The 12126-nt window shown below is 40.5% G+C and overlaps 1 protein-coding gene across 2 annotated transcripts in view; it reads right to left on the bottom strand.

The window, feature by feature from the left end:
- Positions 1-4720: 4720 nt before the first annotated feature.
- Positions 4721-12126, bottom strand: part of GRM5 (glutamate metabotropic receptor 5) — a 219698-nt gene continuing 212292 nt past the window's right edge. For both annotated transcript variants that reach the window (XM_032768731.2, XM_032768732.2), the window contains one exon: positions 4721-10919. In XM_032768731.2, coding sequence (XP_032624622.2) covers positions 10094-10919 — 826 coding nt within the window. In that variant the 3' untranslated portion in view covers positions 4721-10093. The remainder of the gene's footprint in view (positions 10920-12126) is intronic.

Genomic DNA, 12126 nt, shown 5'->3' with positions numbered 1-12126 from the left:
ATGTTGTTGATGTTTTGCTGTGTTCCCCTATCTGCACTTTCCTTCTAGGAGTGCGATAACGAGGACTTCCAGGTCTGTTTTCAAGACAATTGCTGATGGTACAATATGAATAATCAGATAATGAAATGCCCCTGTCTGCCACTTTGTGGTCAGTTTGTCTGACCAGGACAGTAAAAGGATAACAAAGGGATTGGAAACCCACTGTCTCATGTGCTCTCATCAGCAGATACCCAAAGGATAATAAAAAAGATAATTTACTATCTATTCATATAATGCATTGCAGCAGAGTTTGAATTTTCTGCACTATCTTACATGCTTTGTTTACCTTTGCTTTGGCGCTCAATGTGCCTTAGAGGTACTACAGATAGTTTTGCTCAGTAGTAAGAAATACATGCACCATTTGACTAAATTCAAGCTTTACATTTAGTAAAGAACTGATAGAAAGCTCAGATCAGTGATTTCTATGAGTATTTATAACAGAATGTTGACTCCATCGTAGCCATGTTCTGTTCTGGGCCTGTGGAGGATCAATATAGACTAGGGAATTCTAATTCATTGAAGCTACATATATATTAACTGGGTTGCCACTGTGCTTTCCCCCCATCTGAACAGATGCTTTTTTCCATTTGAATAGCAGCACAGCCATGATGCATAGTATCTTGTAACAAAGTGAAGTCATAATTCCAACTGCCTCACAGCACTCGTTGGAAGGCAGTGGGAGTGATTTGTAAGTAACCTTGGCACAAACCAAGATACTCCATCAGTCTGTTTTAAGATGGAGGCTGGTGGCACCTGCCATTTGGCCCAAAAGCTTTTCAACAGATGGTACTTACATATGGGTGAGGTTTGACACCATTAAAAATCTTTATCAAGCTGTACTAAGCTAGATATGTCAGGCTGATCTGCTGAAAGAAGTCCTTTTATTTTAAATGTTGTGGCTTTAACTTGTGGGCAACATTTTATATGGCAATTGCATAATTACCCAGTGCCTTTTTAGCCAATCTATAGCAGTGAAAATCTGCAAACCAACAGAGCAAAGTACTCTAGGAGAAAATGCAGTCAGTTTACACTGCACACAAACCTTGACAGATTTCTCTCTGGGTTTCCATATGGCTATGGCATGGAAATCAATCTCCTCTAGGGTAGTTAATGAGCTCCCCTCTGCTGTTGACAGCTCCTCCATCTGCATTCTGCTTGATCTCAGTGCAGTCTTCAATGCTATTGATTATTCCATTTTCATGTGAGCCTCCAGAGTAGCACAGGTCTCTCTGGCGGCCTCCTTTCATGGCTCCACTCTTATATAACAGACCATTCCCTAGGTCTGGCAATAGCTTTTCCTTTCCACCTCTTCTTAGCGGCATCTCAAGATTCTATTTTGGGCTCTCCTTTTTTCTATCTCCCTTCTCCTTCTGAGTCAATTTATCTCAACTTTTACTCAAGGTACTACTTTTAGGTTGTATATCTGAACTGTCATCTCTTTTCACCCATTTTACGACTTCTGCTTTGACATCTCCCCTCTGCCTGTCTTGATGGGGTGACATTTCATTTATAGGCTTATTATCTCAATTTTACAGATGAGGATAGAGATTAAATAACTTCCCCAAGTTAGCACAGGGCTTTTGTGGTGGAACTGGGAACTTAACCTTCATCCCTTGAATCCAAGATTCCAATACCTTTACCACAAGGTCATTTGGCTTGTGTGATTTTTTTGTTTGCTTGTGGTGTCACACAAATGGCTAGAATGCAGAAGCCATTCTCCATCTCTGGTATCTCCCTCTTTGGCTCAGAACTCCTGCTATTTGTCTCCAGAGCCTCGACCCTGAACTGTTCTTCATTGGTACGTCTCCAAATCACTAGTCTGGAATATTGTTGACACATTCCAATGCCTGGATACCATCTCCAACACTGTTTATTTCTGTGTCTATGGCTTCCCCAAATTCTAGATCTTCAGGTGTCAGCATGTGCAGAATGCTGCTTGCAGTTCTTCATGTGTACCAAGGAGTGTGACCACATCACTCATGTCTTCAAACACCTCTACGAGATTCCCGTTAATTTCAGGTTACAATTAAAAAATTCTCTCCTTCTCAGAACACTTTATGGTCTTACTCCAAGACAGTGTTGGGAGCATGTCTGTCTCTACTTCTCTCCCTGCTCTCTTTGCATATAGCAGCTTCCCCCTCTCTGTTCTCTCCAACAATCTCATCACATTCCTGCCACCTGAAACAGCTGCCTTCTATCCATCTGCTTAATTGGGACTCCATCTCTCTTCCAACCTTAAACATCCCTCTCCGGCATTGCCTATATCGTTTAAGTTTTCTAATCCACTATTATTAACCCATTCAATGAATGCTTTAATTTGGGTCTCATAGAGTAGTTTTATACTACAGCTCTGTGCAACTTACTTATTCCATGTATGCAACACAAATACAGGAGGCTCCACAGCAGCAGCACTTGTATGGAGACATCTTGGAGCTCATTTCTGCTGCACTGGTTGAGTGACTCCCCCTAGCAGCCTCGCTGGCACTCTCTGGTGGACTGAGTGGTCTCAGAGACTGAATTAGCCCTTCATCCCTTCGGCAGTTCCTTCAGCTCAGATGTGAGTGAGCACTGGCAAGATAGGGTCGGGGAGCTTGTGCTGTTGCTGCCTTTCTTATAGCCAAGTTGTTGGATGCCCATCATCTGTGGTGCTTCCTTTCTATTGGCAGCTCCAGGATTCACCTAGAGTCCCTAGTTCCCTCCAGAAAGCAGACCTGCTGGCCCATGTCCGGAAAGAACTGGCAATATTTATTAGTGAAATGGTGGGCTCCTTTCACTGTTGTTTAAGGAAGCCATGTGGTATCGTAGTCAGCAAGTTACCAGGAAGCATGGGGATGGAATGTTTGAAGCCAAGTGGAACTACTGAGTTACTGTGTGATACTGAGCAAGTGACCTGACCAGCTTGGACTGGCTAGAAAATTGGATAAAATACAGGACCTCAATAAAAACCAGATGCTGCTTACAAATTGAACTTCTCTGGGTAAAAGTAAATACATCACTAAAGTCTTCAGCTATTGGAAAGAACGAAGACTAATTCTGTCTCCATTACTAATACACAATACACTCCACTGTGGTTTCGTCACAAGTGCCTCACAAGGAAAGGCATGTTGTTGCACTGACCTGGAGCAGACTTGAAGGCAGTTGGACCCAGATCCTCAAAGGTATTTAAATGCCTTGAAACCAACAGGAGCTAGGAGCCTAAATACCTTTTAAGATCTGGGCCATGGTGACTCTGAGATTCACCATCTGTTTTCCAGGGTCCTCCTTACTCTGGGAGGAAGTACCACGCATCAGGCCTGAGGTGTTTGGAGCATGGGGAGCCAGGACTCCACCCACTTTTGTCCTGATCTGCCTACTTGTGAAGCAGGGGCCACTTTTCCCCCTACACTGTTACTGTGATCCAGATAGCGGGAATTAGTGTATGCTTTACACCCTCTTACTCCCTTGTGCTGCCACACAATATTTCTATGGGCTCCATGTAAGGGCAATATCAGGAGCGGAAGAGCTGTTAGGAGGAGATTGCCATTAGAAGGAGGTTGGTTTTCTTTTGCCATCAAAAGGACAGTAAGCCAGTGTTCCACAGATTGTGTCTAACCAAACGTTACAGCAGACAAATATAACTCAGTGAAATAAGCCATTGTGTAATAAAATGTGCATACCCTCCACTGCATGGGGCTGACATTTCTCCTGGTTTTTTAAATAACTGTCAATTTAAACCGTAACAGTGTATTTTGCTGGAAGAAATTTCTCCCTGCAGTGGAATTGTTTACTTTGAGATCTGAATTTTTGAGATGAACAGAGGCACAAAGGACAGCTGGGTGATTTTTAATGGAAGTTGGGGGCCTGCATGCCCTTTGTGCCATTGAAAACCCTCCCTTTCAACCTTAAGCAGCAAAGAGAAAACTCCAATAGACTTTATGGGAACTTGTTCAGAAAATAACAGGCTTGATTCTCATGTCACTTAGGCCCTGAGCAGAAGAATGGGAGCCTACTTTGTTTTTTGGTACCAATCTCCAATGTGCTCAATGAAATTATTCCTGATTTGCACTAGTATAGCAGAGAGGGGAATTTTGGAATAGAGTGTGGAAGACAAAGGCATAATAAGATCAAGCGGCTGGAAGCTGAAGCTAGATATATTCAGGCTAGAGATAAGACAAGGCACAACTTTTTTAACAATGTGGGTAACTGACTATTGGAACAACTTACCAAGAGCTGTGGTAGATCCTCTATCACTGGAAGTCTCTACATCAAGACTGGATGTCTTTCTAAAAGATATACTCAAGCTTAAACACACAATGCAGCTCAATGGAGGAATTACTGGGTGAAATTTTATGGTTTGTGTTATGCAGAAAGTTGGACCAGATGGTCACAGTGGTCTGTTCTGGTCTTAAAAAATCTATAAATGAATCCATGGATCAGGGCCAACATTGCTAATTATAAATGGGATAAACCAACCCATCCTTGTGAATTATGCATGCTTGTGTGCATGTGTGTGTGTTTGTTTAGAGGGGTGGAGAGGGGTTAGCCCTTTGCAGAATGTGGGCATGTGTAGGACCCTCAAACGATTAGCATACTGGCTCACTTGATCCACAGAAAAACATGTGAATAACATCTTATTTAAAAAAATCAAAAGTTTAAGTCATATCACAGGATTTTTTTTAATACTGTTCAAAAAGTACCTGACTTTACATAAACATCAACTATAACATAATGTAGACAACCAAGAAACAAGCAAATGTATTTTTAAATGCTAAAATAAATTACATTTCTACAAGTAGACCGCAAAACCAAAGCTGATAAAAATGTTAAATTTTATGAAAAATCTTTTTCAGTTCACATCAAAATAATTTTACATTCTCTATTATTTTAATAGTATAAGCAGCAACATAAGAAAGGGACAAACACTCACAGAATGTTTAAAACCAGATTTTCATAATAAGTTATTAGCAAATAAAAAAATAATAATAATAATTACAAGCACTTGTAGCCCACACAAATCTTTTAGAATTGGCACCGTTTCTCTAAAACATCTATATTCTATATAGAGTTCTAATTACAAATACCACCAGCAGCTGCCATTGAACTCTAAGAATACATGTAATATACATAGTATATTTATTCCCATTTGGCAGATCAGAGTGACTCAGCTGTTTATTATTTAGAGTTTACACTGTCATTGCTCAGACAAGAGAAAACCAGCCATGTATGCCATTTCATCAAGGAGATGAATTTCTGACTTACCCTCATGTTTCACTGATCTGTATTCTTTATTTATTTATTTATTCTTGTCACAGTATAAAATTGTAAATGGTAACTACAGAGATTTCAAAGCTTAGGTGTATTGATAAGCCGTAGCAAAAAAGTGACCTCAGTCAAAGTGTCCAATATGTGTTGTACATACTGGGAGTGTAGCATATGACTCTTGGGGGAACATTTTAATTCTCTTGCTGGGAATCAGGAAACTGCAGTAAAGCCATGACTTGTTTCCTACTTATGGATAAATTATCTTCACAACTTTTGACATTTCCAACCACAATTTTACTTGTCTATACGGAAACCTGCTAGGTATGTGGTAAAGCAAATCCATGGGGGAGGTTCTAGCCACTGAACTAGAAGAGTTCTCTTAAGAATTAATCTAATCAACTATTTATGCTGTATGGATCCTACCATCCCCTGCTGGAGTAAAGAGTCAATGTCTAGACTTCACTGGTCATGGCTGGACTCAGATCTCATTTACACTGACATAAACCTGGAGTAACTCCATTGACCTCAGTGGATTTCCACTGGTGCCTGTTGAGATAACAATATAGCCATAATTACTCATCACAAACACAGTAATCTGACTTCTCTCAGAAACTGGCATTCGTGATAAAATCTTCCCCTATTTTCTCTCCTTCTGTCTGGTAGGGGCTGGAGCATAATTTTCTCTCGAGAGTCAACATTTGCACCTATGTTCTCTATCTAGTCTCTTTTGCTCTCTAGGTAAAGGTTCCCAAAAGTTTTAGTGTGAACCACATGATAATCCAGAGATTGACTCATGGATCACCTCTCCTCCTAATCACACTCACATAGACAACTTCCCCTTCATTTGTGATCACAAACATTCCTGTAGCAACCACAGCAATTGCGTATCTGCCCAAGTAAGTTAAGGAAAGTATTTAACATATTTTTAGCTGTCTTTTAATGTAATTTCACAGCAGAAAGTCAGGAGAAGGAGCCAGCATCATGTGAATTGCCAGGTTTTCAAGAGCCATCAGCAAGTGGTCTATGGACCATGATCTAGGAACCTCTGGTCTAAGGTATCTGTAGGAGGCCAATCACAAAGTATCTTAGATATTTTTAGATGAGAAATAGAAGGGGATACATCTCCAAAGTCATACAATAAACAGCAAATTTTCAAATACAGTTCTGCCTCATTTTTTCTAGCACTTTACACAAATGGTTGTAGCTGGGCTGCTGTAGTTGTTCACTTTGTTTCAATAGCATGCCTTCCAGACAGGGGTCAGGCCTGCACCCTCCCAGGGCTGCACTTCAGTGGTTTTTTTGGGGTGTCTTCACTGTCAATAATGTTAGTGTTTCCCCTGCAGTGTAAACAATTTCCTTTCCAGCAGCAGAACTGGAAGGTAACCCATCATCTACTTGCGCATTGTTTATTCAGACTGTGAGGTCTTCCAGGTGGGGACCTTGTCTTCACATCTCCCTGTAAAGAATATAGTATACTAGTGGTGCGGTGAAAATAATTATTAGAACTCCCAATTTCTCTCCCTTCCTCCTCCAAATCCTCTAGACTCTTGCTTGGTACCTTACAGTTCCATACTCTTACAATGCCTCAGTCCTTTGTGTTGCTCCTCATTATTCCCACAACCTCTTCTCTCTCTTATAAAATTCATGTAAATCTTCCAAGGACCAGCCTGCCCAAGAAAATGTGTTCTACCATCCCATGCCTAGCACTAATAATGAGCTATTCTTCATTGCTGATTAGATATCAAAGTCTTGGAAGTCAAACAAAGAAGAAAAGTATGGTCTCAACAGGGCCAGTCTTGCATTCCTTGTGCATGCAGAACTTCCTCTATAGCAAACAGGAGTACAAGGAAAGTGAACCCTTAGTGACAAAAGCAAGGAGTGTTTAAAAGATGGCTAGTATAATGTTAATAATCAACCAATAGATGGAAGTGCTACCCAACCATTAAACCTAGGGATGAATGCATTCTTGGCAATATAAAAACGATTAACAAACTCTGAACAGCAACTATGGCCAATTAGACTGAAAGATTCTTCAGAATTATGACCTAGGAGCTGTGTAACAGTGAATGCATTATTTATATTGAATCATGATTTGCTAGCCTTCCCTTCTTACTCCTCCTTTTTTCTTAAAGAAAACTGATTAACAACACATTTTAAGGGACCACTTGTACAATCCTTACTTACACTGTAATCACTTACTCATGCAAGCAATCCCATTGAGGGATAATTGTGTAAGTACATGCCAGCGTGAGAAAGGCAGGCTATATAACTGAGGCAGTTGTTTAAGGGGCATGGGGGGGGGGGCTCTGTTAATGATATTTGGCAATGACTTAATATATAATACAATAATATTGTCCCTTTGAAATGCAGATAAACCACCCACCTAAACTATCCATGAATCAAAGCAGTTCTGTGTTAAAGGAAAACATATACAGTACCTTGCAAATCTTCCATGTACAATATTTCAGAGTTTCACAGAGGTCTAGAGTCCCTACTTAGAACATATACATTGCTACCTCGATATAACTCCACCTGATATAACACAAATTTGGATATTACATGGTAAAGCAGTGCTCCAGGGTCATAGGGCTGCGCACTCTGGTGGATCAAAGCAAGTTCAATATAACACGGTTTCACCTATAATGCGGTAAGATTTTTTGGCTCCCAAGGACAGCATTATATCAAGGTAGAAATGTATATTGTGTTCCTGATTTCAAATGCTCATTTTTCCAGATGGACCAAGAAAAGTTAAAAGGTCTATGTCTCATAAGACACAGGCAGCTAGTTAAATAAAGAATTACTTTTCCTTGAGCAAAATGTACTGGATCAGGTTTAGCTGAGGGTGTTATTTTATAATGTTAACCTGGTATCATTTTGTTACAAAAAATTAATTGAATGGAGTATTGGGATTCATGATATAAAATCGTGATAGAGCTAATGTAAAAGTAGAATAGTAATACTCTTTGCTGAAATGAACAAATGTTCTTTCACTTTTTAATCATATAGTTGTTATACCTTTTTCCATGAATGAAAAAAAAATGCCTGAAAAAATTACATTTTGATTGAAAAGTATTTGCAGATCTGCAAGGAAATAAGGTTCAGGAGTTTAAAAAATAATACACAACAGCCTTATTCCAAGGCTTCCTTCCACAAGGCTATCTTCTGTATAAGGCTGCATCAACTTGACTTTGAATTACAGTTAATCATCTGCCCCTTCATACTATCCTTATTTATAAGAAAAAACACAACATTTTGGCATCTGAGGATCGCTGTGTCCTTGGGAGAGGGAAGGGAGAAAGCAAATTATAGTGTTCATTGTTTCAACAAAGCTATCATAGCTATCAAAAATTATTTTGCTTCTATTCAAACTTTAAATCTCTTCCCGCATGTATTTAAAAAGTGCTATGGCAGCACGAAGTGTACTAAACTGTCCTTTGATACAGGAAAAAAAAATTCAATAATTCCCTCACCTCTTCTATGAGATGCTAAGAAACAAAGAAAGACTCCGTTAGTTTGTATCTCATTAGGTCCCCCTTGTTCGAATTTATACTCTGTATTGCTTTGAAAATCTTCTTTTGTCACAGTTCATAGCTGCAATGCATTCGCAGCTAACTAGAGTTAAAATTGTTGCTTATTGAAGAGTAGCTAAACCACCTCTAAGCAGACTTTGACACAGGGTTTTTTTTGTAAATGAATTATGATCATGACAATCCTTCCATTGATAGTATTCGTTCATCATAATCCAGACTGCTTTCTCAGTATTCTACCTTCATAATAACTGAGACAAACCAGAGTGTTTACCTGTTCCTTAAAAGCAAAGGATATGGGAGCTTGAATAAGTATAGTATTTTAACTGGCAATATTACCATAAGAATGACCATAAAAATGTGTTAATTTCACTAGGGAATGCAGCTATGCTATAGCTCAATAATACTGCTAGAAACATAATATTCTCCTCAACAACTTGTCCTGATAAGGGAATTACAAAACAGTACTCCAGAAAATATTTTTTGCTACTCCATCATTGGCTGGCAACGTGGTGAAAGAGTCAGGAAATCATCCTCACATTTTGTTGCTAATGAAGGTGTATCCAATGTTAAGAAATTGAACTTTTAATACTTATAGAAGAGAATTTCATAAACAAATCTGTAGTTTGAGAAGTCACTTGTAAAGCCCTCCATATTGCAGTCACACATTGCAAAGCCACAGTTAATTTTTATCTACACGTAGGGTGTCATCAGCATGATACGCTTCAGCAAAAGTTTGGCAGTTACTAAACATACGTTACTGCTTTTTGAGATCTTCGTAGAAAAAAAAGATCCTGACATTGATGTCAGATTTTGAGTCTGTTAGAAAATGTACATTCAATGTTTGGTCTTCTATTCTTGATAATAGATCAAGGTTCACTGCTGGGTAAGGATTCAGAGTAAATAAAGAAAACATTGTACAGCTGCTTACAGTCTATTTTTTTCATATATTATACACATAGTTCATTGTTGTACTAAAGCAAAGCACTTGGTATGTAACTGATTTAACAAACTCCTTATAAGCCCTCAAAAATATATGCAGTGTTTCTTAAAAGCCCATGTTTTGTAAGGCCACAAAAATCTGCTCGTAGTTTTGTTTCTTTAAAATAGCATAATTAATCCGATGTTTCCATTTATCGAATAATTCTCTATTGCCCCCACCATTCTTCACATGATGACCCAATGCCTATCACTTTATCTGTGTAAAGACTGGAGACCTTGAAGGCTTGGCTGTCCCCGCTCTACGTGCTTGTAGCTGTTGCGCTCCAATGTGTCTTGACCTACATTCACAATGAAGAAGAACTTTGAGAGTAATCTCTTATGATAAGCTTGTCATACTTCGGGGAGGATGGAATACAAAGAGCTGATTCTGACACTGGAGAGCTGGGAGATGCGCTCCCAGAATCAATGGAGTCTCTAAAAGGTGAGGGAGGAGTTAAAGCCACCAGCTCATCAAGATCTTGCTTCACCGCTGGTGCCTCCGAAGTACCCTCTTTGATGCTGCCACATGAAGGTTTCCTAGCAGATTGAGATGCACCATTGACTTCAATGGCAGGGAGTGGCTGGATCTCTGCAAAAGTGGTCATTGTTGTAGGAAGCTGGATCTCTCTTGGGATCAGGTAGGAAGAGCAGAGAGGAGTGGCCACCATTGCCCCCGGCGTGGCTGTTGAAAGCATCATAGAGTTCAGCTCGCTGATGTTGGCTGTGAAGCGTGTGACCACACTGCTGATTTGCTCCATCAGAGAGCCTTGGGAGGAACTGCTCCGCTGGGCATGTTCTGTCTGGGATGTGGGGACATCATCATCTGTTCGGCTAATGGAGGCAGTCCTGTGGCTCACCGTGCTGATAGGTGAGGGGGTCTGTGGCTGAAATTGAGCTGGGTATTGCTCCTCTGCTTCTGAGACGTCATAAAGCATTTTGGCACTGGTCTCTGGAAATGTGTTGCTGCTGCTATGTCGGCTACTGTCTGTGCTCTTCGAAAAGGGCTTGATCACTGCGGTTTGATTAGGGTTCTCCTTTTTGTTGATGTGGACTGAGAGTCTTTGCCAGAGGTGTGCTCCCCTGCTGCTGCTCTTCTCATTCTGGGCCCACGTGACTGATTTCCCATTGGAGCTGTGAATGAAAATGAGAGACGATGATGGCTTACATTCATCTTTTAGTCACAAGGACTCATTTTAACTAGCTCATTAAATCACGAACATGGACAGCTGACAATCTGGCACTGATAAGTCAGACGCATTGTAAAGCTGATGGTAAAAAAAAAGTATTATGCTACAGAAAAGAGTAAGCACTGATGCATGCAAAAATTAAGCAGAGACTACAAGTGGCAATCTGCTACAAGGATGTTCATCTTGCAATGATTACAATAATTTGGTGTATTAACTTCCCACAACATATAGATTCTCATTACTTCTTTTGCATTTGGGGTACAAAAAGTGACTGTTCAATGCATTAATCTCAGGTAATCCCAAACTAGAAAAAAAAGATCATACTGCCTGGCAACTCAGAGCAGCCACAATCTGGTCTGGTCCAGTGAAATTGAATTATATACAACTTTCTGGAGAAGCTGCTGACTTGTATTTCAAAATCCCAGCAGCATCACCTGTCCATCTTGTCTGAGCAGAGGCTGAAAATAACAACTGGTCTCTTGCCTTATAAACATCATTGAAGACCAGGAGAAATGAAGTTATGCCAGCCTGGCTCTAATGCTTGTATTATAGACAGTTGTGTAATAATAGTGTGGCGATTTCCCCTTACAGCTCACCTCGGCCTCAGAACAAAACTCATAAATGGATCATGATGCATCCGCTCTTCCCGAGCACAGCTGGAGGCATCAAAGAAGTGACATTAGCTGGAGACTGAGACTGGAGGGCAGTTTTCATTTTCAGCCTGGGGTCAGATATGTCGCTCAGTTAATGCACCAAGGATTTTTAACTGCAGGTCAGCTCAGAGCAGGAGATTGTCCTTGAGGGAAGTAAGTGACCCACAAACTGTACAAGAGCCATTTTTCTGGCCCAATGGCAGGATGAGTTTTCACACAGTGAGAAATAGTGGCAACACTCTGCTTTCCCCTCCTCCAAAATTGATGTCCCTTCAGGCCCTCATCACAGAGGCGGGCCCATCTCCCCTTACTGTTTGCTCAGAGCCTCCCCAGCACCAAGACACGTTCCTATAAGAGTGAGCGAGTTCCAGATCTCTCTCACGCACAGTATGCAACTGCTCCTTTCACCTCTTCCCCTCCTTCTGTGAGATTGGTCATGAGCGTGTGCCTGGGCATGACCGTATAATGCCCATACATTCACCTGTGGCTCTCAGGATT

The sequence above is a fragment of the Chelonoidis abingdonii genome, chromosome 1, assembly GCF_003597395.2.
Source record: "Chelonoidis abingdonii isolate Lonesome George chromosome 1, CheloAbing_2.0, whole genome shotgun sequence".
Classification (NCBI taxonomy): Eukaryota; Metazoa; Chordata; order Testudines; family Testudinidae; genus Chelonoidis; species Chelonoidis abingdonii.
The sequence above is the reverse complement of the archived record's forward strand: the minus strand, read 5'-3'. Positions and strand labels throughout refer to the sequence as shown.